This window comes from Sorex araneus, chromosome 11, assembly GCF_027595985.1.
Source record: "Sorex araneus isolate mSorAra2 chromosome 11, mSorAra2.pri, whole genome shotgun sequence".
In the NCBI taxonomy this organism is placed as follows: domain Eukaryota; kingdom Metazoa; phylum Chordata; class Mammalia; order Eulipotyphla; family Soricidae; genus Sorex; species Sorex araneus.
This window is the reverse complement of record NC_073312.1, coordinates 4,544,980-4,572,132: the sequence shown is the minus strand read 5'-3', so window position 1 is coordinate 4,572,132 and position 27,153 is coordinate 4,544,980. Positions and strand designations below refer to the sequence as shown.

Here is a 27,153-nt window from a genome sequence, read left to right as displayed (position 1 = left end):
AGCGGATGCGCGGCGGGCGCCGCTAGGCCGCGGGAGGCCGCCTCTCGACTGCTCTCAGCCCCGCCGGCGGCCACCCTCCCCGCCTCTCTCCTCCACTGCCCCGACCCCTGCGGCCCGCGGTCCTGGGCTATCGCCACTCCATTCGGGACGCCTTGTCGGGGGCCGTTCCTGGCATGGCCTTTCGGGAAAAGGCTGGCGGGGGGAGGCCACGCTGAGTCCTTGCAGCGGACGCCTCCCTGCCCAGACTCCCAGACCGGCCGGTCCTGGCCGAGGGGAGCGGAGAGTGGACAGCCAGCCGCAGGAGTTGGCGTCCGTATGTGACGGCTGGGACGCTGCCTTAAAAACCCCTGGATGGGGGCTGGAGTGATAGCACAGCGGGTAGGGCGTTTGCCTTGCATGCAGCTGACCCCCGACCCGGGTTTAAATCCCAGCATCCCATATGGTCCCCTGAGCACGGCCAGGGGTGATTCCTGAGTGCATGAGCCAGGAGTGACCCTGTGCATTGCTGGGTGTGACCCAAAAAGAAAAAAAAAAAAAGTAAAAACCCTTGATGGGGACAGAGCTATAGAGCAGCCGGTAGGGCACTTGCCTTGACCATGCCGGACCCGGGTTCAAACCACGCTCCCTACTGGGTCCCCTGAGCCCTGCTAGGAGTGGTCCCTAAACGCAAAGCCAGGAGGAAGCCCTGAGCACTGCTGGGAGCAGCCCCAAAACATAAAATGGGGGATGGGGGGCTTTGGGGTGGTGACAGGCTGTCCTTGCCGGAGGTCTGGGTTTGATCCCAGGACCCTCCTGCGCACCCCCTACACTGGACGTGGACCCCAAGCTTTGTTTTTTCACTACGGACAGTGCAGGTGGTAAGGCACTTGTCGTGAATGCTGCCTACCCGGCTTTGATCTCTGACACTTGAACCAGCTAGGAGTGACCCCTGGGCACAGAGCCAGGAGTAAGCCCTGAGCAGAGCAGCGTTGATGCCAAAAAAGAATATATGTGGAGGGGTTGGAGCGATAGTACAGCGTGAAGGGCGTTTGCCTTGCACGCGGCCGACCGGGGTTTGATCCCTGGCATCCCAAATGGTTCCCCCAGCACCATCAGGAGTAATTCCTGAGTGCAGAACCAGGAGTAACCTCTGAGCATCGCCGGGTGTGACCCAAAAAGCAAATATATATATATAGAGAGAGAGAGAGAGAATAAATTAGAATTTATTAAGATTGATTTACTTAAATCATTTCTTTACTAAGAATTATTATTGTTAATAAATAATTTAGTTATCAATAAAGAAACATGAAGAGAAGAAATTAGGGTCATAGGACCTCCCCCCAAATCCAGCGACCACCTTGCTAAGAGCGTTGTAAGAGCTGCTGAGAGGCTAACGGCCGGGAAGCTCCTCCCTGGGCGGGCGCCCGGCCCCCTCCAACCCTCCTACCCACAGCAGCCCCCCAAACCATGCCAGCTTGTTCTGTAAACCTGCTCCGGCCAGTGACCCAGAGACCCAGCGGCCCTTCGGGACTGGCTTCCAGGGCTGGGTCTGCAGTCTAACAGCCGAGAACTGCTGGGCAGGGGTCTGGGGGCGCGGGTCCCCAGGGCAGCTCGGGCCCCTAGCAGGGCTGCTAGGGGTGGTTTCCTGGGTCACCTCTCTGTTGACAGAAGCCCAGCGGGTCCCGGGGGGCAGGAAGGAGCGTCGGCGGCTCCCTCCCCGGCTCGCAGAACCCCGGCCCGGCCGAGCGCGCAGCCCCTGCCCCGCCCGGCGTGCGCTCAGAGCCGGGGGGCGCGGGACGGAGCCCCCCGGTGTAGAGTGATTAGAGAACTCTAGAAGGAGCGTGAGTAACCTTGTTACAGAGCAATAAAGGCACCGGATGCCGCGGCCAATTAGCGCTGCCCTGGGCAACGGGCTGTTTTGATCTCCGCTAGACTCGCGGTGCTGGAGAAAGCTGGAATGCGCCGGGAGTGGTTTGCCGGGGTAGGTTCTAATTAAGAAGCTCCTGACCCCTCCGGCCTCCGGGGCCGGCGTCTCACCCACCCCGATGCGTCTGCGGTGTGTGGGCAGCCCGGGAACAGCCGTTAGGAGGGAGTCCTGTGCGGGGCGGGGGGGGTGGCGAACACGCTGCTTTCGAGATCCCGCTCTGGCACCAGGGTGACTCGGGAAGTTTGGGCCTCACAGGCCGGGCCAGGAGCTTCCGGTCACTCCTGCAATTGGGGCAGGTGGAGCCAGATTCGGACCCTGCTCGCCAGCCGCGGGCGGCTGGGCGGAGCCAAGAGGCGATGCCCCGCCCACCGGGGGGCCGGCCCAGGAGGAGGGTGGAGACGGGGAGAACTCTGATTGGCTCCTGTTCCTACCGCTCCGCCAATCCCTGCAGCCCGCCACCCTGAGCGCCTACGGCTCTGGAACTGAGCGTGCAAGCGCGAGCGTGGTCCTTCGCGTCCCCATTGGCCAACCCGGGAATCGGATTTCACGTTTCACCTTGGTCATCCTACGCCGTGGTCACCGCGCCATCACGTATCCCTCTTGAACCCTCCTCCCTTTTTTTTTAATCCATCACAGCCCAATCTTTTTTTTTTCGAGGGGGTGGGGCTTAAAGCAGACTTGAGGAGGGTAGGGGGAGGCTTTGGAAGATTCTTGGCCTTAGGTTATTCAACAAAGATCCGAGGATGCAGTACTGCCCAGGCCCTGCGGTGCCAAGGATTACCTGGGCTGTGTCCATGGTGCCCAGCTGGGAGGCACAGAATGCGCCCGCTCTACAATAATGCTCTGAGCACATCATCAAACTGGGGTACTGGTGATCAAACCAGGGCCAGGTGGATGCAAGCATGTGCCTTAACCCTACACCAGCTCTCTGGCCCCAACACCCAATACTCTTTTTTTTTTTTCCTTTTTGGGTCACACCTGGCGATGCACAGGGGTTACTCCTGGCTCTGCACTCAGGAATTACCCCTGGCGGTGCTCAGGGGACCATATGGGATGCTGGGATTCGAACCCGGGTTGGCCGCGTGCAAGGCAAACGCCCTACCCGCTGTGCTATCACTCCAGCCCCAACACCCAATACTCTTGTGGTGAGCCTGCGAAAGACAGCTGGGTGCACACTCTGGGGTGGGGCTGCCAGGTTCTGAGTCCAAGCCTTAGCAAGTATGAGATGGACAAACCCCTCTGTTTCTCAGACAACCCGCCCCCCACACACTCACAGCCCATCCTGATAGCAAGGATAATAATAGCCGCAGCAGCATAAGGCAACTGCAGTGCAAAGATTCGATGAGAGATTCGATGAGAGTCTTCCTGTGATATTTTAAGTGCCTGACTCGTGACAAAGGCTTAGTGAATGCTAGCTTAGGTTCTTTTGCTGTAAACAGAGTATAAGGGGGTCTGCCTCAGAGGGTCCTAAGGAATGTTGAGCTAATGAGCTGCATGACAAGAGTTTAGAACAGAGCCTGGCAGGCAGGGGCCAGCAATGGTCTTGGTAGTGATGACTTCAATTTTCATCCTTTCCTCCAGTCCTTTGTGTGGGGGGGGGGGGGGTTGGGGAGCTGTGCTCAGAGCTTACTCCTGGCTCTGTACTGAGGGATCACTCCTGGCAGGCTTGGGAGACCATATAGGGTGTTGGTGAGCTGTATGCAAGCAATGTGCCCTACCCACTATGCTATCTCTCTGGCCCTTCCATGCAGTATTATAGCTACAGTTTTGTGGCTGCCCATATTCATTAAGCTCAACCTCCAAAACTCCCTCTTTTGGGGTCAGAGAGCTAGTACAGCAGGTAAGATACCTGCTTTGCATGCAATCAATCTAGATTTGCATGTGGCAGGCCATGGTTGGGTCATTGGTGCCACACATGGTCCCCAGAGCAGATCACCTCCAGGAGTGATTCCTTAGCACAGCGCCAGGAGCAATACCTGAGTTTTTCTATGAGGTCTGAACCCCTCTCTCCCCAAAAGAAAAATTGGGATGTAAGAGATGGGGTGTATGTGAAAAACAATTAGTTCAAGGATTTTAAATAGATAAAGAATGTTATTTTTTTGAGTTTGGAAAGAGTGTGGTAAAAGAAGCTCTTGGGAGATTAGGAGCCCAGTTTTTTTTTTTTTTTGCATTTGATAATTGGTTTTCCATTAAAAGATTGTATGTTTTCAGTTTTTAGAAAAGGTCGCGCGGCTGCTAATGCGGCCTCACGGTTTGGATGTGTCCCAGTCCCGCAAGCCAGAGCCGTGTTAGTTGCTGCTCAGTGTCGCCAGGGCTCCATCTGGAGAAGGTGTGCTGGCTATATCTCCTCCGTCTGGATCCCCGGTGTTGTTGGCCCGGTTTCGGGTCCAGAGCATTTCTCCGCCGGCCGAGTTGCTCACCAGAATGCCTGGCCTCTTCTCTGTTGAATGTGGCAAGATGGCGCCGAGGGTGGGTCGAGGGCGTGACTTCCAGCGTAGGAGCCCAGTTTTGGATGGAGAGAAACATTATTCTCAGATTTTTGGTTTTTCTTTGCCTTCCCCGCCCGCCTTTAAGGTTGATGTCAGGGATCAGGTCTCAGGCAGGTTCTTGACAGTTGAGCCACACCAATTCCCTGGCAACCTTTGCTCTAACCCCCACTTCTCCCTTCCTGCCACATTTTCCCACTGAAATCCCTAGTGGTCCTTGGAAGCTGAAATTACATCATGTTCTTCTATGGGGGGAGAAGTAGGGAGTCGGGGGGTGGGGGAGGACACCTGCAGTGTGTGTGTGTGTGTGTGTGTGTGCTGTTTGGGGTCCATATCCAGCTATGCCCAGGGCTTACTCCTGGCTCTGTGCTTAGGGATCACTCCTCGCGGGGTTCAGGGGACCCTATGTGGTGCGGAGGATCGAGCCCTGATCGGCTGCACGCTAGGCAAGTGCCCGCTATCTCTTTGCACCCCGCCCTCGCTGGCTGTTTTTTTGATAGTGACAATTGTATTTGCATAGTGAAAAAACGTTGTCCAGCACCCGGAAATTCTGCAGAAGCCGCGCTGCCCGAGGCGAGCGGAGAGCGAGACCCTCCGAGGACGTGTGTCTTGCCACACCGCGGCGCGTCCGACGGCCTAGCCAGCGATCCGCTCACCCACCGGCCAGCCCTCGCTCCCTGCCCGGAGACCGGGCCCCGCGGCCTCACCCGCCCGAGACTACATCCCCCAGCATGCCGCGCGCCGGGGCTGCCCGGAAGGCCGCCGGCCCCGCGCGGGGCATGCTGGGGGACGGAGATTTCCATCATGGCGGCTTCCATCTCGGGCTACACCTTCAGCGCTGTGTGTTTCCACAGCGCCAACAGCAACGCCGACCACGTAGGTGCCGGGCCCCGCGCCGCGGCCGCCGCGGCCCCCGACCCCCGCGCGGGCGGCGTGTGCGGCCCGGCCGCCCCCCGCGCGCGCCCGAGTGGCCCGAGTGGCCCGGGGAACCGGGCGGCGCCCGCGCGGGGGCTCGGCCGTCCCGGCTCCGTCCCCGCGGGCGGGTCCGCGGCCGCCCGGCCCCGAGAGCCCGCGCGGGTCCGGCCGCGGCCCGGGCGTCCCGGCCACCCCGGACCCGGGCTCCGCGCGTGGGGGTCCGGCCGCTCCGCCGCCGCGCGCCCCCCACGCCGCGCCCGGGGTCCGCCGCGCCCGGCCCCGCGCGGGGCGGGCGGGCGGGGGGTGATCGGGCTCGGTGGGCGGGCGGGGGGGGGAGCGGACCCCGCCGGGGTCACTCTCAGGGGCGTCCGGCCAGTGTGGGTGGGCGCGGGGAGGGGGGGAGAGAGACCCCCGCCCCCGGGGCGAGTCGCTGTCCGGAGCCGCGCGGTTCCGCCTGCTACAGGCGGTCGGCGACAGCCCTGCAGGGGAACGATCGGGTACAGCCGATCAGATCCAGCCGGGGTGACCCGCCTCGGCCGCGGCTTTAGGGGCCAGGCCCGGCGGCTGTTGGAGTAGGCAGCTGCCTCTTGGCAGGTGGGTGGTTCTTGTGCAGACCCCCTGTCACTGGCACTGTGGTTGCGTGCGCGGCACGACAGCCCTTGGGTGTGTTCCCTGTGACGGTCAGCCCCGGCGGAGTGTGCAAGTGTGCAGGTGTGCCTTCGGGGTCACGCAGCCCTTCACCCCGACGCCCCCACCGCGAGCCTGTGTGCTCCTCTCCAGCCGTCCCGGTGTGATGTGCCTTCAGGCGGCGTTGTCAAGAATCACGGGGACAGCGTGTCGTGTATTGTAGTGCCGTCCTGACAGGGAGGGGACTGTGATTGAACTGCACCGTCTCGGAGAGGGTGCGTGGGGACAGGCCGGGGGCAAGCGCCGCATCCGGACCCGGAGGTTCCCCCGCCCCAGCAGCACCAAGAGCAGCCACCCAGCACAGAGCGGATGTGGCCCCGGAGAACTGGCCTGTGCGGCGAGAAAGCAAGCCGGGAAGAGTGCTGACTCGAGAGCGGGGCGAGCTGAGCTGTCCCTGCCCTTTCAGGGAGCCATTTGGGCGCAGGAGGACAGACCAGCCGTAGCCAGCACACGCGTGAGGTGACAGTCTGCAATCACTCCCTCTTCATGGCCACTGACATTGGAACTTCGCGTGATTTTCACGCCGTCCAGTATTACTCAGTTTCTGAATCAACCATTCGGAAGAACAGGACACGGCAGCCCGGGGAATAGTAACCGCCGCCGCCTGAGTCACCTCACCTCGGCCCCGGCTGCGCCTACCACAAAGCTGCCGTGGCCAGTGGCCCATTCACTCACGCTCGTCTTTACACTGCCTTGAAGTCGCTCTTTCTTCTTTTAAATTCATTTATTTATGTTTTTGGTTTTGAGGCCACGCCCTGCTGTGGTCAGGGCCTGCTCCTGGCTCTGTGTTCAGGGGTCGCTCCTGGTGGGGCTCGGAGGACCATGTAGGGTTCCCCAGACTCAAACCTTGGTCAGTTGCGAGTAAGACAAGCTCCCTGCCCGCTGCACGGTGGCTCCAGCCCCAAACACTCTTGACTTCTTCAAGCCGAGGACCGTGTTGGGGTTGCCAGATACAACACGAGGCAGTTAGTCCATCCGAAACTTCAGTAGTCAGTTCTTTTTTTTGTTTTTTTGCTTTTTGGGTCACACCCGGCGATGCACAGGGGTCACTCCTGGCTCATGCACTCAGGAATTACCCCTGGCGGTGTTCAGGGGACCATATGGGATGCTGGGATTTGAACCTGGGTTGGCTGCGTGCAAGGCAAACGCCCTGCCCGCTGTGCTATCGCTCCAGCCCCCAGTAGTCAGTTATTTCTTAGCATACGTGCGTCCTAAATATTACACAGGTGTTTGTTGTAGAGCTGAGATTCGGTGGTGCCTGGTAGCTAGTATTTGTATGTGAAACCTGGTGACTCTAGACGAGAGAGCACTCGGAATTCCTAGGTAAATTTTGGTTTGTTGTTGGCTATGGACCACACCCTGCTCCGCACGCGCGGATCACTCTCAGCAGTGCTCGAGGGACCATGTGGGCTGCTGGGGATGGAGCCCATCAGCCATGTGCAAGGCCGGCAGCTTTTGTATTATCTCTTTAGCACCCCAAATTCTCTATTAGATCATCTCTCCCTTCTCTTTGTCGCTGTGCCTTCTGGGGTCACCTTCACACTTAGTTGTGCTGCTTGCTTGGACTTGAACATACTGGCTGTGAGACTCAGCATGCCAGGGGGTCGCAGGCACTGGCTCACACTCTCCAGGGGGGTCGCACACACTGACTGTGAGGCTCACACTGGGGTCGCACACACTGACTGTGAGGCTCACACTGGGGTCGCACACACTGTAAGGCTCCTACTCGCAGCGGAGGGTCACATTCTTTTGGTTGTGGCACTCACATATTCACCTGGAGTTAGTCTGGCCGTGGTACTCACACATGTAGATCCCCTTTCTTCTGGGGAGGGGGGTCCCCAAGCAGTGCTCAGGGGGGCATTTCTGGTAATTCTGGGCAACTAGACCTGATGATTTCGTGCTGGTCCCAGGGGTGTTGGGGGTCTCCACACGCAGCAGTGCTCAGGGGGTCTGAAGTGCCAGGGTTTGCCTGTGCCCTGGCCCCTGAGCTCTCTCCACTCGCGAAGTTCTGTGGGAGTGGGAAGCGTGTCTCTGGTTTGGGGTAAGCTTTTTCCTAAGCCTCTGAGACCTCAGAAGCTGGCCCGGCAGAAACAGCGAGTCTCCAGTGCCTCTGCCTTGTTATTGCCGGAGGGCAGGGCGCTGTGCCACACCCTGGGGTGCGCAGGCCTTTCCTGGCCCCGTGCCCAGGAGTGAGCCTTGGCAGAGCTCGGGGACAAGATGTGGTACCAGGATTTGAACCTGCCGTAGCCATGTGCAAGGCAAGTGCCTTTTCTCCGTGCCAGCTCCTGGGCCCCTGCGCCCCCCTTCCCCCTCCCTTTTCTTTGCAGGGGTCGTGGGGACCCCTGGTCTGCAGCTCACTTGGGTGCCACATGCCTGGGGTTGCACGTAGTTCACGACACCAGGGATCACAGTGGCAGAGCCAGGATTGCACAGATTATTGTGCCACATGGATCACGTGGCAAAGCCAGGGATTGCACTGGTCATGTGGTGCAATGCAGGGATCAAAGTCTTGGCCTCAAGCTGGCAAGTTGGGTACCTGGCACTGAGCGGCGTCACTCGGGATTCCTTGCGTGCCCACTCCGTGGGGCTCTTCGTGCTGCGTGCCCAGCGGGAAGGGCTCCCGTGTTCAGAGTTTACACTCTGAGGGTCGCTGCAGGCTTAGCCAGAGAACTAAGGCCATGGATCGTGAGACATGTGGGAAGATGTGGTGGGGAGGCAGAGTGCCTGGAAGGGCCTGAGGGAGGGAAGAAACAGAAACGGGGGCCTCACTGAGCAGAAGTCAGGGACCACCAGGACCCCAGCGGGCAGTGCCAGCACTGGGTGCCGTGCGGTGGTGGGGATTGAACCAGCGCCTTGCATAGGTATGACTCAGCCCAGCTGTGGCTGAGGCGCTCGTCTTGCACGTGGCCAACGTGGGTTTCATTCCTGGCACCCCACAGGGTCCCCCAAGCCCACCAGGAGTGATCCCTGAGTGCAGAGCCAGGAATAAGCCCCGAGCACTGCTGGATTCAGTGCTTCAAAAACAAACAAGAAATACAGGAAGTACTTGAAGGGATAAAAACAATTTTTCATCGTTTCATGGAATTCTCCCTCCCGGACTGCTGGGCTGGAGCTCTGCAGAGACTGCTGTCCTCTGGCACTCTAGGGTCACGTCACAGGGCCAGAGTCTGTGTGGCCAGGCTTGTTTGGTGATTGTCACTGTTACGAACGCGGCGCCTCAGTTCTTCCCGATTCCAACGCGGGAAGTCACCGCTGTTCCTTGACGGCTGTCTCCTTTCTTTAGGAAGGCTTCTTGCTGGGGGAGGTGAGGCAGGAGGAGACGTTCAGCATCAGCGACTCACAGATCAGCAACACAGAGTTTCTGCAAGTGATCGGTGAGTCCGTTTCCCGCCGCTTCTGTTTGTGTTAACGGGTCCGTGTGTTCCTGGGGCTCATCCCTGGTTTTCCCCTGAAGCACTAAAACAACACGGAGAGAACAGCCACACTCACGGCATCAAGTGTTCACTCCCGCGGGTGATTGGAGGGTCCGTCAGGTTCCCGAGTATTGCTGGAGGCTCAGGTGTCCTGGAAGGCTGGAGTGAGCCCCTGGTTCTCCCTGCGTCGCCATGAGCTTGGTGGTCGACATCAGGCTGTACGTTCCTCGTTCCGGCAAACCTCTCCGCTCGCGTGTGAGGCCCCGCTGTGCTGGGCCGCGGGGAGATCGGCCAGGGTGTTCACACTTGGCGTGAGCGTGTCCCAGCCCGACCCTCTGAGGCTGCCCCAGACTGCAGGTTGGAGGGGGGTGGGGAGAGATGAGCAGGTGTTTGCAAACACACCCGCTCCCTTTGCATCCGACTCCTCTCGATAGGACCGTGCGGAAGCTCTTCCTGCTGCACCGGGCAGCGCGTCCCCCAAGAGCAGGGACCGTCCTTTCATGGTGTCCCCGGGAGAGCCCAGGCTCGGCAGCGTGGGGAAGCGCGGACAGGGCCCGCTCCCCCGAGCAGGGACCGGGAAGAGGGGTCTGCAGAGACACCAGCCGGGGCCGACGGGAGCGCCGGAAGCAGGGAGAGGAGATCCCACTGGAGGCGGAGGGAGTGCTCGGAGGTAGCCGCAGGGCTGCAGTCGTGGAGGCGGCGAGCTGAGGGCCAGGAGGACAGCCGGGCGCAGGAGACCTGTGGACCCCGCGGCCTGGTCTCTGACAGGACCCGCGTGAAGTCTGAAGCGCTGCTGGCCAGCGCCGGGAGCCTTCTAGCCCCTGGATGAGGTGGAGGGATGTAGGAAGGCGGGTGGGGAGTGAGGCGTGCCGTCTGCTGACTGCAGCGTGCTCGAGGGTGGGAATTGCGCTGTTCTGCGGTTTCGGTCGCTTGCCTCCTTAAGGTCCTAAACTGGGGACCCGAGTGTAGCACAGCAAGTAGGCCACTTGCCCTGCATGCAGCTGACCCGAGTTCAGTCCCCAGCACCCCTGGCCCGCCAGAAGTGGTCCCCTGAAAGCAGAGCTAGGACCTTGAGGTCACCCCCAAAACCAAAAAAAAATTTAAAAGTTGTTTTAATCCTAGAGCAGAGAATTTGGTTTCGTTTCCATCCGTGCATTTACTTAGTGTTTGCAGCTGGGTTTTCAGAGTTGGGAGCGGGGGATTGAAGTGTCACACGGAGTAACCTAGCAGTTAACCACAGCGTGCCCCGGCAGTGACTGGTCCCCTGGCTGGTGAGGGCACCCGGTCTCACAGCCCAGCTCCTGCGTCTTTGGCTCCCCTTGCCGCAGCACCAGCTTCCCTGGTGCACTCCATGCCGAGACGCAGCAACCCAGCGGGCGTGTTCTGCCCGACAGTCTCCAGTGCATCAGCTGCGTCCCGTTGGTGATCTGGAGTGATCGTGGCGCTCAGGCTGCAGTGCTGGTGTTTTCTTAGCCTCTTATCGTTGTAGTTGTTTCCTCAAAGAATAAACATGAACTGGGGAGCCCGGCCGAGCTCAGGAGTGGTGTTTTCGGGGGGGGGGGGGGGGGCGGGAGTCAGACGGCTCGAGTGAACCAGCAGGCCAGGGCTCACCGGGCGGCGCTCAGGGCTCGCTCCCGGCAGGACTCGGCCCGTGTGTGGTGCTGGGAGGGCAGAGTCAGGGATGCCAAGCCTGTGGAGTCCGACACAGCTGTGCTTCCACGCTCCTCCCCCACCGGGCAGCGGACCCGACACCTCGGGGCCGGCATCTTGCCAAGGACACAGTGTTTTCCGAATGACGCGGGCTCGCTGTAAGTGAGGCCGCCCGGGCACTGGGGGGACGGGTGCAGGGGGAGCAGGCCGGGGAGATGGCCTGTCGGCAGCACTCTGGTGAGTCTGAAGGAGAGGGTCGCCAGGGCCCCAGGGACTCCAGGAGAAGCTTGCCGGGTGGCCGCGCGCTTAGCGCTCTGCGGAGCGGCCTCTGATGAGTGACTCGCCCCACCTCGGGCCCCGTGCGGCACCTGCCGCTGGAGACCAGGCCCGTTTCTCCGTGGAGCGCCCCAGCCAGTGCTGCAGACTCCCCGGCCCCCCCGAGGACGCAGCCCTCGTGGCACAGCCCGTCTTGCCTGTCCCTCTGACACCCCAGCACCCAGAGAAGCACCTGGGCCTCTGACGCTTGGACTGTGTGGCCCGGGTTCAGGACTCGATTCCGGATTTCCTTGAGCAAATTAAAATAAGTCTGAAAAGTTGTCGTTTGCCCCTCGGAACTCATTGGTGGGGCTGGGAGAGCCCCCCCCCCCCCAGGCTGCCCTCCCAGCTTTAGTCCCCGTTGATGAAATGCTTCCAGCCCTGGGGTACTTTTCCCTTGCACGCTGTGTTGCGGTGGTCAGACTGAGGGGGACACGCACACCGGCGTGGTCCTCTGAGAGCTTTCGGAGGAAACGGAACTTGTACTCACCGTGGACGCGGTCTGAGAACACAGCCCTGTGACTCAGCTGAAACCGCGTCTGCTCACCGTGCTCCCCGCTGGCCCGGGGACTGTCCCTGTCTGCACCTGAGATTTTATTTATTTATTTATTTTTTAAAAGTTGTGAACTGTTTTATAGTGCCTTTATCTTCTGTGGCTCACTGGGATATATTTCCTCTTTTTATTTACAGAAATTCATAATCATCAGCCTTGTTCGAAACTTTTTAGGTAAGCCATGTCCTCCCTTGGATTTTTTACCTTTATGAGAGAGGGAGGGGGGAGAGATTGTGCTCACTCAGGGCTTAATCCTGGCTCTGCTCAAGGTTCATTCCTGGTGGGGCTCGGGGCTGTTAGTGGTCCTGGGGCTTTTTGGGAGTTGGTCACATGCGAGGATGCGCCTGAGCCCCCGAGCTCGCTGTCCAGCCCGGGATGAGACCACCTAGGAGTGCTTTTGACCGGCGCCAAGAGAGGCTCCAGGAGGAAGAGCTAGTCCGGGAGGCCGCTGGCTGGGACTACTCGCCACAGTCTTGGCCAGGCCCCTAGGGCGTTCATGTCTGAATTGCCGCTGGCTGGATTGGGCTCTTGGTCCAGCTCCCCATCTCCTTGGTTACCAAGTCACCACACTTGGGACCGTCATTGCCCGTTGGGCAGATGCTGTTTTCCGAGAGCCCAGAAAATAGCTCCTGTCTGTCCTGCTGTTGTTACTTGTTTCCGTTTCCCATTTCTGAGGCCGCGCCAGGGCTTCCTCTGCCTCTCTGCTCGGGGGTCGATCCCGGTGGGTCTCGGGGACCGTGTGTGGTTCTGGGTTCTAGGTGCCCTGCTGCTGTACTCACTCGCCGGCCCTTTTGGGTTTTCCTTTCTCACGAGTCCATCACCCTTAGAAGCCAGGCCAAGCTGCGCTGACCATTGAACCCCCCAGCGCTCTCAGCACTTCCCGCGTTGGAAGGAGGCAACTTTGGTGCAGCAGACACGGTCCTGACACTCAGTTTCCCTTCCCGCACCCAGCCAGGACACACGCCCGGCTTTCCTAGGGACAGTTAGGGACAGATGTCGCGGAGAAGCACATTCGTGTCTCAATCCTGCGCGGTCTTCATTTTCCTTTTTCTTTCTGAAAACAACAGTTTCTACGACTATGCGAGCAAAGTGAGCGAAGAGAGCCTGGACCGGATTCTCAAGGAGCGGAGAAAGGTACGTCTGCTGTGGGGGCTGCCTGCGGGCGGAGGGTGTGCCTCGGGGCTCCGCCCCCGGCGCTGGTAGGCAGCTCTTTCACCCCCCACCCCCCGCCCCCCTCTGCGATCAGGACTGTGGCCTCTGCGCTCGCCCAGTTGGCACGGCTTTACTGGAGCATTACCGAGGTGCAGGATGGAGGGTTCTGGTTCCCCTTCCCCGACTCCGCCCCGCCCCTGCCGTGCACCCCGAGGCCACCCCTGCAGGCTTGCCTCTCACATGTCTTCCTTTATTTGTGGTGCTCACTGGGTCAGGCCTCATTTTGTGGTTTTTTTGTTTTGATTTGTTTTTTCAGCTTTTTTGGGGTGACACCTGGTGATGCTTAGGGGTTACTCCTAGCTCTGTGCTCAGGGATCACTCCCAGTGGGCTTAGGGGCCCTTAGGGGGTGATGGGGACCAAACCCAGGTCAGCTGCATGCAAGGCAGACGCCGTCCCCACTGACTGTCTCTCTGGCCCTGTTTACTTGCCCCTGCTGGGATGCAGCCGGTCATTGCTCCAGCGCATCTGGACTGAGCAGTGCTGCCCCTGGTCCCGTGGGACCCCTGGGATCCGACCTGCCGCCTCACGCTTACAGGCGGGCGCCCTACGCGCCCAGGGTCAGCCCTGTGCGCCAGCGTAAGTAAATGCAGCGCTGTAGCACAGTCATCCCATTATTATCCATTCGCTCCAGCAGGCACCAGGAAGTAACTGTAAAAAAGACCCAAAAGCCTATTATCTTAATATTTGTCTGGCCCCTTGGACATTAATTTTATAATCAAGAAAGATTTTTCCAGAAATCTGTGGGTGGGCCTGTGTGGTCTGGCTGAGGGGCTGGAGGCCGGATGGAACTGGCGTGAGCCCCGTTCCCTGCAGCAGTCCCGTCTGCCGGCCGCGCAGGGGGAGTGCTGAGGGGCCGTGCCGCCAGGCAGTGCAGTTCTGAATTTTTGGATTTTTATTTATTTATTTATTTTTTGCTTTTTGGGTCACACCTGGCGATGCTCAGGGGTCACTCCTGGCTCTGCACTCAGGAATTACCCCTGGCGGTGCTGGGGGACCATATGGGATGCTGGGAATCGAACCCGGGTCGGCCACGTGCAAGGCAAACGCCCTCCCCGCTGTGCTATCGCTCCAGCCCCAGCAGAGCAGTTCTTGGACCCCCGAGGATGAGATGGTGCTGGGGTCCTGGGGTCCCCTCTGACAGTGTGCAGTGTGCCTCGGGCCACACCTCCTGGTGCTCCGGACGCCAGGGCTGCGGGCTGGACTGTCAGGACCGCGTGGTACCTAAGCCCCAAGCCTGGGGCAGGGGGACGCTCGGCGTGACCCTAACTGCTGTGCTCTCTCCTCACCCCATGGTCTTCGTTTTCATTCAGATAAGTTAATTCCAGATTTTTTTTTTTTCTTTTTTGGGTCACACCCGGCTATGCTCAGGGGTTACTCCTGGCTCTGCACTCAGGAATTACTCCTGGTGGTGCTCAGATATGGGATGCTGGGAATCGAACCCGGGTCGACCGCGTGCAAGGCAAACGCCCTACCCACTGTGCTATCGCTCCAGCCCTGAGATTAATTTTCTTAATTGATATTTAAAGCATCACGTGAGGGGAAAAGTACCAACTTTTTTGGGCTACCCAGCACTGCTAAGGATCATTCCTGGAAGGCTCAGGGGGCATGTACGATGCCAGGATCAAACCCAGGTCTGCAGTGTGCAAGCAAGCGCCTTACCCACGGGACTCTCTCTCTGGCCCCAGTATCAGAGTTTTCAGGCAGGGGTGGGGGTGAGGGCAAGGGTGTGGCTGAAGGGGTAAAGTGCAGGCATGAACTCCAGGGTCAGTGTCCTGCCACCGGGAGTGACCTTCGAGCGTGGCTCTGGGAAGATGGCGTACTCCCTTTCACGCCGCGGAGAAAGTTCTCACTTCATCGATCAATGACCTGGTGCCTCTGTTTGATGTGCTATAATTTTTTTTTTTATTCTGGGGCTTTGGGCCCACTCCTAGCCAAAACTCGGGTGTGCACATGCCAAGAGAGGAGGCTGGGCCTCCCCCTGGCTGGCCGGTATCTGGTCCAGTCTCCAGCGTGCGGAGATGGCCTCTGCCCATCGCTGGCTGTGGCCCTGAACGCCCCAGGTGTCACTGTGTGGGCTGGTGGCCTCAGCGTCTCAGGGCCCGGGCAGCGTCCTTGGGCCCTGATGCTCAAGCGAGAGGTCAGTTCGCTGAGAGCCCACGGGACAGGCCCCTGCCCGTCTGAGTACCCCTTGGGAGCCCCCTTCCCGCAGAGGGTTTTGCTTTATTGAGGGGTGGTCAGGGATCACACCTAGTGGGGCTTTGGGGCTATACGTGGTGCTGGGGATCAAACCCGGGTCGTCCGCAGACGCGGCAACCACCCTACCCGCTACACTATTGCTCTAGCTCCAGAAAGACAGATTTTTAAAAGATTATCCGTGGAGGGACCAGAGCGACAGTGCAGCAGCATTTGCCTGGTCTGTGGCTGCCCGCTCCCGTCCCCATCAGCCCGTGTGGTTCCCCATTGCCAGCCGCGATCCCTGAGCATTAGACCCAGGAGTCAGCCCTGAGCGCCTCTGGGCACGGCCCGAAAGAACCCAAAATAAAAACTTGTTCATGGAGTCGCGAACCCTGACCACAGCAGCTGGGGAGGGCGTCAGGTGAGGTGCAGGGCGTGCGAATGGGCCGGTTCCCCGACGGTCAGGGCCGTGGCCAGGCACAGGGAGAACGGAACTCGGGGTGCAAACTCCCGCAGGAAGCGTGGGGTGGGGGAGAAAGGCCAGTGCCTGCCCAGCCGCCCGCACCACCTCCGCCCTGTGTCAGTCTTTCCAGTAGCAGGTAGCGACGTAACTTCAGTTTCATTTAGGGATTTTTTTACAGCAGCGGGGAGGGATCTTGCTTTGCATTTTGGTCCCTGGATCAAATCGATGCAGGAACCCCATAGAGCTGCCTGAGCCCCAGGAGTGATTTCTGAGACAGAGCCAGGAGTCAGCCCCGAGCACAGCCCGGGGTGGCCCAAGGCACGAAAATAAGTAAGAGGGCTGGAGCCATAGTACAGCAGATAGGTCACTTGCCTGGCGTGTGGCCGACCTGGGTTCAATCCCCAGCATCTATATCGTCCCTGAGCACCACCAGGAGTGATTCCTGAGTGCAGAGCCAGGAGTCAGCCCTCAGCATTGCCGGGGGTGACCCAAAACCAAAGTAAATAAATAAATTGCTATTTTCTCATTGAAGGGACAGGAGCAGTCAGAGGCGGAGGGTTGCCTTTGCTTCCTGGCACCAGGACTCTCAGTTAGAGTTGGTCTGCTGTTTTGAGTCAATAAAAATATGTGCTCAAGGCGAGTGCTTGTTTTCCTTTGAGATCAAAGACATGAATTTGTTGCTTCCTTTTACTTAGAAACTACATGTTTTATTTAATGGTGTTTATTAAGGGTGCAAGGAGAGGCTGCTAAAATCTCAGGGCTAGGACGAATGGAGACATTACTGGGCCCGCTCGAGCAAATCGATGATCAATGACAGTGATACAGTGATATTAAGTGTCAGAATTACGTTTTATATTTTGTTACCGTTTTTGGTGACACATTATGTTTCCTGTGACATCCTATAAACACTTGAGATTTTGGGGGGGAGGAGGTTTCTTCTAAATTTTTTTCTGTCTAAGAGGGTTTTTTTTTGTTGTTGTTGTTTGTTCTTTGTTTTTATAATCTGCACTGGGGCCAGAGCAATAGCGCAGCGGGTAGGGCGTTTGCCTTGTACATAGCCAACCCGTTTCAATCCCTGGCTTCCCATATGGTCCCTTGTGCACCGCCAGGAGTGCAGAGCCAGGAGTAAGCCCAGGGCTTCACCAGGTATGGCCCAAAACCCAAAAATAATAATAATAGAAAATAAATAAATGAATAAAAGTCCATGCACGGGAGAGAGGGTACCCCACGCAAGGTGCCTGCCTTGCACACAGCCAGCCCAGTTCTATCTCAGACATCTTATGTGGTCCCCTGAGCACTGCCGGGAGAGATTCCTGAGCATAGAGCTGCAGGCCAGCCCTGGCACTACTGGGTATGTTTCCAAGACAAAACGAACCCCCAAAGTTCCAGTACAGAAGCAAAGATGATAATACGGTAACATGTGGACAGCTGCAAAGCCTTGTCGGTGATGCCATTGCCCACCCCCAGCAGAAATCGCGCCTTCCCTAAGGGATTGTTGCATTGAAGGTGTCGGGCTTAAGAGAGCAGCTGGCGGTGGGTTCTCTGGAGTGAAATCTCCGATGGTGCCAGGTGTTTGCACGCTGAGTTTTTCCTTCTTAAGCCCAACATCGTGTTTATGAAGTTTCCACCAACCTCAGGGTTGGGGTGAAGACCAAAAAAAAAAAAAAAACCAGCTAATAGAAGGATAATTGTGCCTTCGAGCAGCTCGGAGCAGATAATGACAGACACAGCTAATATCTCCCCAGGCCGGGAGCAGCCTCCCAGAGGGGCCGAGCTTCCCTCCAGCCGTGAATGTGTGGGGAGAGGAGAGAGGAGCGTCTCTGGCGCCTGAGCGCAGATGCCCGCGGTGCCTTTCAGCACACCCCAGGCCTCTGTCGGCGCTGTAGGCCGGAGATCAGGCTGCTTGTGGCCAGGCCCTGGCGCCGTGATGGTTCCCTGAATACTGCCCAGGTCACCAAGCTCAGCACCAGGAATGACCCCTGGGCACCGTAGGTTGTGCTCACCCCCACCCCCGCCCCCAAAACGCTTTCCAGCACCAGTGAGCTTCTCAGAAGCCTCGTGACCCGCTTGCCAGCTCTGAAACCAATTCTGGATTTGTGTCACCCTGTGGACTAATTTGACCTCTCACCTCTCATTGACTGCAGTGACAGGGACACTCAGTAAGTTGATCACCGTCAGGTGATGACAAAAGTAAGTCTACACCTCCCGCTTCTCAGGACTAGCCAGTGGGGTCACCGGGGGAGCAGGCAGCGGGGTGGAAGCTGCATCCCCCAGGGTCACGTGCCGGCTTCTCGCACCCGTGTGGGTTTCCGGAGAAATGCAAGGGCTGTAGCAGGGCTGGGGCGGGAGGGGCGCCCAGGCCAGAGCCGGGGCTTGTGCTGCAGGAGGAAACACTCCTTCCTCCCTCTGGCTCCAGCCGCCCTCAGTCCTTCTGTTTGTGGGGGGCTCTGCTGCGGGCATGCTCCTGGCGGTGCTGGGGGTCCCGGGGGCACGAGCAGCCACGCCCGGTTCCGCCAGGCAGCACCGCGCGGCCCCCCGAGCCCTCTCTGGCGGCCTCCAAACTTGGCTTCTAAGGAAAATGAGGGGTCAGCGCTCGGACTCCGCGGTAGGAGAGTTCCGTCTCGGCACTGCAGAAACAGGGCTGGCACCCTCTCCGCCTGCGCGCCAGGCCTGGCACCAAGGGAAGCCCCAAGGGCAGTGGCCTTGGCCCGTTCCTGCTCACCGTCACGCGGCCCGAGCACCCAGCACAGGAGCACACACGACCTAGATCCTGGCGGCCACCGGCCAGCCGGGACTTCAGACAGAATATCTTCGTGTGTGTGTTAAATCTTTATTTTGTTTTGGATTTGGGGTGTTTTTTTTTGGGGGGGGGCCCTGGTGGGGCTCAAGAGATCATATAGGGCGCTGGGATTGGACCAGGTCAGCTGTGTCGGGGCAAACGCCCTGCCTGCTGAGTGTTTATCTTTACTTCTTTCTTTTTGGGCTGCACCCGGCAGTGTTCAGTGTTGGCCCCTGGCAGTGCTCAGGAGGCCCTTTGTGGTGCCGGGGATGCAAGCCCGGTTAGCGTCCCCCGTGTGAGCTCTCGGGCCCCAGTGCTCTGTATCGGGTTGATGCTGACAGGGGCGTGGCTCCGTTTGATTTCGAGAGGCTTAGCGTCACGGGCTGGGGCCGATCGGCAGTCGCCGCCTCCTTGTGTGCACGGGGCTGGTCCCGGGCCCAGGGGCTGTTCCCCCGCTCCCTGTGCCACAGCCCCGTGCCGGCCCTGGTCATTGGCCACTGCAGAGGGAGGGAGGCTTCCAGCCTCTCTGCCTGCTGCCTCTCATCCTCGCCCCACACCATCTCAGTCAGCCACTGACACGCTTTATGTCACTCGCTCTCGTTTCTGTTTTCCCCAACTTCATCTTAATAAAACCCAAATCGTGTACTTTTAATTTTGGGGCATGCATTGGGTGGTATCTGGCTTTCACCCAGTAAACTTACATCAGAATTCATTTCTGTGGTTGTATAAATTCGTACTTTGTTCCTTTTCGGGGGCTGCACCCGGCGGTGCTCAGGGCACCCTGTGCAGTGCTGGGGGTGGAGCCAAGGGTGCCCACGTGCGAGGCTTTCGTGTCTGAGTCGATTGCCGGGGTGGACGCCAGGCCAGGCCAGGCCGCCGTCTGCTTCCCTTTCACCCTCTGGCCGACAGCTAGTTGTTTCCAGGGTGGGTCCTCGGCATAGAGTTGCCGTGAGCATTTATGGGCAGGTGTTTGCATCAGGGTGTTCAGAATCCAGTCTGGAATCCAGTTTGTTTTGTCTGGGGCTGACACCCAGCGGTGCTCAGGCCTTATTCCCGGCAGGGCTTGGGGGCCCTGTCGGGGGTCAGAGACCGGCCGGGCCAGCGTCCTGCCCGATGTAGCGTCTCTCCAGCCCGCGGTTTGTGAGCTGTTCCTCTCCCGTTTGCTGCAGAAGGTGATTGGCTGGTACCGCTTCCGGCGGAACACGCAGCAGCAGATTTCCTACCGAGAGCAGGTCATCCACAAGCAGCTCACCCGCATCCTGGGCGTGCCCGACCTCGTCTTCCTCCTCTTCAGCTTCATCTCCACCGCCAACAATTCCACTCACGCGTTAGAATACGTTCTCTTCAGACCAAATCGAAGGTAGAGTGTCACCGGGACCCCGCAGAGAGATATCAGGGCAGGAACTGGGACACCTGGCTTTGGGCATTCCCTTCCAGCTGGCTCCCTTGGTCGCAGAGAAAATCTCCCTTGTTAGTGAGTCGTATGAAATAAAATAGGTTTTGAATCAAGACGTACTAGCCGGGGACCAGAGCGATAAGACAGCGGGCAGGGCATTTGCCTTGCACGCAGCTGACACGGGTACAATCTCCGGCATCCCATATGGTTCCCTGTGCACCACCAGGAGTGATTCCTGAGTGCAGAGCCAGGAGGAAGCCCTGAGCATTGGTGGGTGTGACCCAGAAAGCCAAAACAGAAAACAGATCCGCTGGCCAGCCATGCTAGTCGTGCCTAAGTCCTTTCAGCCGTGAGCCGTGGGCAGCTGTGGTCTTCTCCTTGACCCTGTGTGGAACAGTGGGGTTCCGTCGCTCAAGAAGTCTGTAGTTTTAAGACAGTGTATTTCCGAGACAAAAATTATAGAATTGATCCACCTGCTGGCTAGTGTGGGTTTTGCATCCCAAGCTCATTCACAAAAATAAAGAAAATGCATGGTCACGGTTTGAGTCTGTAAACCATAGAGAGTTTCCCTCCAGAAGTCCACCATAAATTGACACCAGTGAGAAGAAAGGTTATGAATCGTCACTTAGCCGTGTGTGAGATTTCAGTCCTCAGCGGTGTTTCCTGCGCGCTGCCCAGCGCCTTGGTCCTCTGCTCGCCGCCTCCCTGCAGGGGGTCCTTGCCCTGTGGGTGGAGCGGGGCGCTGCCTGCGACCTCAGGGCAGGGCGCGCCCTCACCCTCCCTCTCCCACAGGTATAATCCCAGGATATCCCTCACCATCCCCAATCTCGGCAACACCAGCCAGCAAGAGTATAAAGTGTCTTCAGTGCCAAATACTTCCCAGAGTTATGCCAAAGTCATTAAAGAACATGGGTAAGTCGAGGCTGCTTGGGGGTTTTCTTTCCTCTCACCAACAGTATTTAAGAGGCCTGTGGGGAGGTGTGCACGGTCCCTGTGGCTGACAGTGAAAAGTACGTAGAAGTAGTTTCTCAGCCGGGGGTGTGGTCGCCCCAGATCCTGAGGGGCCCACAGGTACAAAGTCGGTTATATGGGGGCACTGCCTGGCACTCGGGGCGCCACTGGGGCTCAGCCGGCAGACGGGGAGGCCACAGGACGGAAACAAGGACAGAAGGGGCCACGCGGGGAGTTCACCCCGGGCCGCCTGTGCTGGAGAACGTGGCCTGGTCCTTTGAGCTGATCCCGGAACTCGAGGTTCTGTTCTTACTGAGGCAGTCTTATTTCATTATGGGGGTGGGACTGGTGTTAAAATACTGGAGGTAATCAATTATTGTGAACAACTTTATGAAAATAAAATTTAAAAATTTAAAAATAGAAAGATTTTGAGCCAGGGAGTAGAGTGGCAGTGCGCTTGCCTTGCACGCGGCTGACCCAGGTTCCGTCCTCTGTACCCCATGTGGGACCTGGAGCTACGCCAGGAGTTTTTCCTGAGCACAGAGCCAGGAGTAAGCCCTGAGCAGCACCAGGTGTGGCCTAACCCCCACCCCCCCACCAACCTGGTACAACCAACCAAACAAGCAAACAAAAACCCCCCAAAGCTGAATTTGTCACTGAGAAGTGTGTCGTTTATTCCGTTTCAGTAGGGGGTGCGGGTCCCTTTCTGGTGTTCTGGCTGTGGGGATGACTAAGCCACAGCCTCCCCACAGCTGCTGAGGCCAGGTCGGGGGCTGCCTCTACCTCCCGGCCTGACTGGAACCTTGCATCTGCTCTGGTCTGTCCCCTAGTACTGACTTCTTTGACAAGGACGGAGTGATGAAGGACATCAGGGCCATCTACCAGGTGTACAACGCGCTGCAGGAGAAAGTGCAGGTAACTGGTTCCTGCCTCGCTCCATCTGCGGTCACTGCCCAAAGCCCCTCCCTGGCTCTCGCAGGGGAGCACCGGCTGTGTGGGCCCGGGCCTGTGCCCCACCAGCCAGCCCCGCTGCGCCCCGTGCCCAGGAGAGGCGCGTGACCCCACTGAGGTGGCCCGAAGCTAGAGGGGGCGCCCTGGGCAGCATTTCCAGAACCCTCTGAGCAGCCCGCGCCCGGCCTCCCCCGCCCGTCTCCCCACCTCTGTGTGTTCTGGGGAATCATTTGCTCTTAAACCCTGAGAACAGGGGCTGGAGCGATAGCACAGCGGGGAGGGCGTTTGCCTTGCACGCGGCCGACCCAGGTTCGATTCCCAGCATCCCATATGGTCCCCCGAGCACCGCCAGGTGCAATTCCTGAGTGCAGAGCCAGGAGTGACCCCTGAGCATCGCCAGGTGCGACCCAAAAAGAAAAAAAAAAAAAAACACCTGAGAACAGAAGCGCCTTGGTGGCTGAAGGGAAGCGCCAGGGGAGCTCTGGGAGGAGGAGGCCCGAGAGACGGGAGGAGCCTGGCTGCACCCCGAGCCTCCTGTCCCTGCGGCCCACTGCGGGACCTTCGCACAGGCTGGCCGCCTGTGGCCCCGCGCCTGTGCTACTGCTGCTTCCGCTGCCGCAGGAACGCTCCCAGCCGCCCTGCCCTGCTCCCAGACGCCCTGCCCTGTGTCCTGGCCAGAGGGCGCGGAGGCTGCTCTGAGGTGCTGGACTGGCCTCAGCGCCTCCTGAGGGGAGTTTCGTGTGTCTTTGATTAAACCCTGACTCTGCAAGTTAGGTTGTTCCCAGCTGTCCTTCCCTCTGAGTATTCCTAACACCTCTGCGTCATCTGCTCGAGCGCGGGGCCGCCCCGTCTCCAGCGCACAGGGTGTGCGCCCTGCCACTGGGCCGCTTCTCGGCCCCCGAGCCCCCTGACTGTCGATAGTTGGCGATGAGTCAAGTTGGGCGTCTCGTTCCTGTCTTCTCTGTGGTTCTTCCTCCGTATGCACGACCGGCATCCAGAATTCCCCTTCGCTTTCACGAAAAATGAATTCTCAAGGACAAGGTTCCATCTTTCCCGAAAACCTTCCTTCGTTTTTCCAGAATTGGAAAGAAATTAAGAAATGGCCCCGGGAATAGCAGCCGTGCCTCTCTGGGCGCGGCCGGGCGCGGGCGTGCGGCGGCACACGGGTGTCTGCTCTCCCTGCAGGCGGTGTGTGCGGACGTGGAGAAGAGCGAGCGAGTCGTCGAGTCCTGCCGAGCAGAAGTGAACAGGCTCCGGAGACAGATCAGCCAGAGGAGGAGCGAGAAGGAGCAGGAGCCACGTGAGTGTCTGTTGGCGCCTCCGGACGCCCGTGACGCTGGGCCGGGGCTGGTGCCCTCTGCCCCTGCTCACCGAGGTGACGGGGACAGCATGATGGCACTCCTAGGTGACAGCCTGGTGACACGTGTCCCCGCCCTGCTCTGTACCTGGCCCTGCTTCTGGCCCCGCGTGTCCTGGAGCGCCGCGGGGGCGGCCCTGGTGGTCTGGTCCCTCGCCGCAGGGCCCAAGCCACTCTGCGTCCTCGGACCCTCACGTTGAGGGGCCCACGCGGGCTCGGGAGGGAGTCAGGGGTTAGGCCCCTCAACCTGCAGCCCAGCACCACGCGGTCCCCTGAGCAGACACACGCCACAGCTTGGCCCTGTGCCGTGGGCCCCTGACAAGCGGCTGCTCACACGGAAGTGGGGGCTCTGGGCTCTGGGCTCTGGGCTCTGGGCTCTGGCTCAGGTTGCGAGCGGGCGAGGTCCCTGGTGTGAGTGCCCAGCACCGTCAGGCCCCGAGTTCCGCTGGGTGCGACCCCTGTCCATTGAAAGAAAGGAAAAGCGTTCTCCCTGGGGCTTCTCAAAGAGAAAGCGGAGGGGGGAGGGGGGAGGGGAGGCTCCTCGGTGGCCTCCTCGGACACCCCAGTGTGAACGGTGGAGGCCTGGCAGGGTCAGAGCCAGAAAGAGCCGCACTCGCGCCCGAGGCCTCCCTTTGACCAGTTGCCCTGGTAGAGTCATGTGACCTTCTCCCTTCTCAGCTGTGGGGGGGAGAAAGCCACGTCAGCAGCGGGGCCTGTGTGCAGAGGGGAGGGGAATTGGCAGCGGGGCCTGTCTGTAGAGGGCAGGGGAGTGGGCAGCGGGGCCTGTCTGCAGAGGGCAGGGGAGTGGGCAGCGGGGCCTGTCTGCAGAGGGGAGGGGAGTGGGCAGCGGGGCCTGTGTGCAGAGGGCAGGGGAGTGGGCAGCGGGGCCTGTGTGCAGAGTGCAGGGGAGTGGGCAGCGGGGCCTGTCTGCAGAGGGCAGGGGAGTGGGCAGCGGGGCCTGTCTGCAGAGGGGAGGGGAGTGGGCAGCGGGTCCTGTGTACAGAGGGCAGGGGAGTGGGCAGTGGGGCCTGTCTGCAGAGGGCAGGGAGAGGGCAGGGGAGTGGGCAGCGGGGCCTGTGTGCAGAGGGCAGGGGAGTGGGCAGCGGGGCCTGTGTGCAGAGGGCAGGGGAGTGGGCAGCGGGGCCTGTGTGCAGAGGGCAGGGGAGTGGGCAGCGGGGCCTGTGTGCAGAGGGCAGGGGAGTGGGCAGCGGGGCCTGTGTGCAGAGGGCAGGGGAGTGGGCAGCGGGGCCTGTGTGCAGAGGGCAGGGGAGTGGGCAGCGGGGCCTGTCTGTAGAGGGCAGGGGAGTGGGCAGCGGGGCCTGTCTGCAGAGGGCAGGGGAGTGGGCAGCGGGGCCTGTCTGCAGAGGGCAGGGGAGTGGGCAGCGGGGCCTGTCTGCAGAGGGGAGGGGAGTGGGCTTGGCCGTGAGTGTCTAGGCCTTCGGCATCACTGCAGATCCTAGCGAGAGTGGTGCTGAGTGTCCAGAACCTGGCCGCCCGAGGCGCCGGGCTGGGAGGCGGGAGCGTCTCACCGTCGCCTCCCTCTCTCCCCAGGACTGCAGCAGGCGGCCTCGAGCAGGCCGGGGCCAGCCGAGAACGCGGAGCCGGCCTTCAGCCCTCGCATGCCCTACCCGGGGTTCGCAGCCGAAGGCAGGAGCAGCCTGGGAGACGCAGAGGCCTCCACCCCGCCGCCCCCCTACTCCGATTTCCACCAGAACAGCCAGGAAAGTACTGTGAGCCACGCTCGCGCGGAGACGAGCGTCTTCATGCCCCGACCTCAGGCCGTGGGCTCGTCCAGCTACGCCTCCGCCGGTGCCGGACTCAAGTGTCCCGGGAGCGGGGCCGAGCGGCCTCCTCCCCAGAGGGCCTCTGGCGACAGCGTGGAGGGCTCCGACGACAGCGACTACGAGAACCTGATGGGCCCCGCCCAGCCCGAGGAGAGCGAGTACTCGCAGCCCACGGATTCTCGGGCGGCGGCTCATCCCGCCGGGGGCCCCAGGAACACTCAGACCTCCCAGATTTAAGGACAGGAGAATCTCTCGACTGAGCACTGCTTTTCTCAGTTGCTGATGGAGAGAGTGTTGTTGAGGACTCCATCCGGGAGAAGAACTGCGTTCTCAGACGCCGGGCCGTCCTGGGCACAGACGTCGGGGGGGCCCCGTGTGCGGGGGCCCCTGCCTCGGGCCGCAGCGGGAGGTTTCCCAGCAGAATCATTAAGATAATCAAACCCTCCTAATTCTGGTGCGATTCATGGATGTACTGGTAAACCTAGCAAATGCAACTCACCCACGTCGTTTCTGTTCTTTAAAATAAATCGGGAGCTAGAGACTCAGCACAATTAGTCTGTAAGTGTTCTAGAAATCAGAAACTTACCTCTTGCACTATCATGCCTTGAAATCTACTTTCTCAAAGGGAAGCGAGTTGGTTAGCAGCCTTCCAAGCCCCTTTCGCCAGAAAAGAAAACTTGGCCAGCCCCAGATGCCCGGCGGGCACCCATCGGGCGAGCCCCCACTGCCCGCGGGCCGCCGGGGCGGCAAGGGGGCCTTCCCTCAGCGTCCTGCTATCGCCTGAAAAGTATTGTCTCTCAAAGCGGTTGCCTTTACGACAATGTAGAAACACGAGTTGCCAGTCCGTAATCATCCGCATAAGTATGGTATCAGATAAGCGATGTCCTTCTCTCGGGGGGCCGGGGACCACCGCGCTGCACTTGCCAGCTCGCTGGCTCCTGCCTAGAGCCTGGCATGAAGGAGGCGCGGCCGGGCGGGTGGGAGGCGGCTCCAGCCCTGCCGAGCAGCGGCTCGCGGGTACGGGGTGTGACTCCGCTGCAGCCTCTGACAAATCCTCGTGTTAGTGTTACCTGCGGCGGAGAGACACTGGACAAAGTGTTTGGGAATCTTGGTGAATAAAGATTCATTTGAAACCTGAATGATCATTTTTCTTTTTCCTTTTTAAATTTGCTCTCGGGGACTATGTAGGAGCTTTGTTGGGCCGGGCTTGTGTTTTTCAGTTGCAGCTTGTTTTCCCGTTTGAGCCAGGAAGCCTGAAATCACCGACGAGGGTTCGTGAGCAAGTCCGGCGTCTGCTTCAGGAAAGGCACGACCCCCCTGGCGTGGGCAGAGCGGCGCCCCCCGCCGCAGCGGCTCGGGAAAGGGCCGGTTCACACCTCTTCGCCAGGAAGCGGCCGACGCGGCTTAGACTTCGGGTTGGGACGAGTGTTTCGTTTTCTAGGTGAGCCGTGAAGGCCCTGGGTGCCGTCAGCTGAACGGGCCTCCAGATGTGGCAAGAGCCCGTCTGCAGAGCCCCCTCACCCTCGTTTCCCTGCCCGCCCCCCACCGTGGCTCTGACTGACCCCTGGGACCCCTTCATCTGCAGGAGGGTGCTAGGGTTTCCCCGCCACCTCCCGCAGCCTCTGAACCTGTGGTCATCTTTTTTGTTTGTTTGGTTTTTGATTTTTATGCCATGCCGAAATCTAGTGTGTCTGACTGAAAAAGTCGGTGTGACAGTGCAAACACGTCTGCTCGTGGTGGCATTGTTTTCAGACCCATCTGCCGGTGACAAGCTCTCCCTTGCCTTGCTTCACTCATTCCAGAACTTCTGACTTTTTTTTTTTTTTTGGGTCACACCTGGCGATGCACAGGGGATACTCCTGGCTCTGCACTCAGGAATTACCCCTGGCCGTGCTCAGGGGATCATATGGGATGCTGGGATTTGAACCCGGGTTGGCCGCGTGCAAGGCAAACACCCTACCCACTGTGCTATCTCTCCAGCCCTACTTCTGACTTTTTAAAGGGGTATGGAAACACGTCAGGTTTTTTCTCTGGCTGACGTCAGAGGATATTGGAGAAGCGAGACCCCGTGAGCTTCCTGCTGGTTTCCGGGAGAATGAGCGTGGCTTTCCGCCTCAGAACCGCCCCCGGGCAGCATTGACAGGAGGGCTGGTCTGCGG

General features: G+C 59.6%; 1 protein-coding gene across 1 annotated transcript; it reads left to right on the top strand.

The window, feature by feature from the left end:
- The first annotated feature begins 5,168 nt into the window (after nt 1-5,168).
- On the top strand, nt 5,169-25,539 carry ABRAXAS2 (abraxas 2, BRISC complex subunit). The gene is made up of 9 exons (XM_055119601.1): nt 5,169-5,268; nt 9,278-9,368; nt 12,063-12,099; nt 12,993-13,059; nt 19,725-19,915; nt 20,744-20,863; nt 21,733-21,817; nt 23,039-23,153; nt 24,762-25,539. Exons 1-9 carry the CDS (start codon nt 5,197-5,199, stop codon nt 25,229-25,231), a joined length of 1,248 nt encoding a protein of 415 aa, XP_054975576.1. The 5' UTR covers nt 5,169-5,196; the 3' UTR covers nt 25,232-25,539.
- The last annotated feature ends 1,614 nt before the right edge of the window (nt 25,540-27,153 follow it).

Excerpts from the sequence above, each read along its gene's own strand:
- ABRAXAS2 (XM_055119601.1), top strand. The coding sequence starts at position 5,197 with ATGGCGGCTTCCATCTCGGGCTACACCTTCAGCGCTGTGTGTTTCCAC. Across the intron at positions 5,269-9,277 it reads CCAACAGCAACGCCGACCAC|GAAGGCTTCTTGCTGGGGGA; the intron begins GTAGGTGCCGGG and ends TCCTTTCTTTAG. Across the intron at positions 9,369-12,062 it reads AGAGTTTCTGCAAGTGATCG|AAATTCATAATCATCAGCCT; the intron begins GTGAGTCCGTTT and ends TTTTATTTACAG.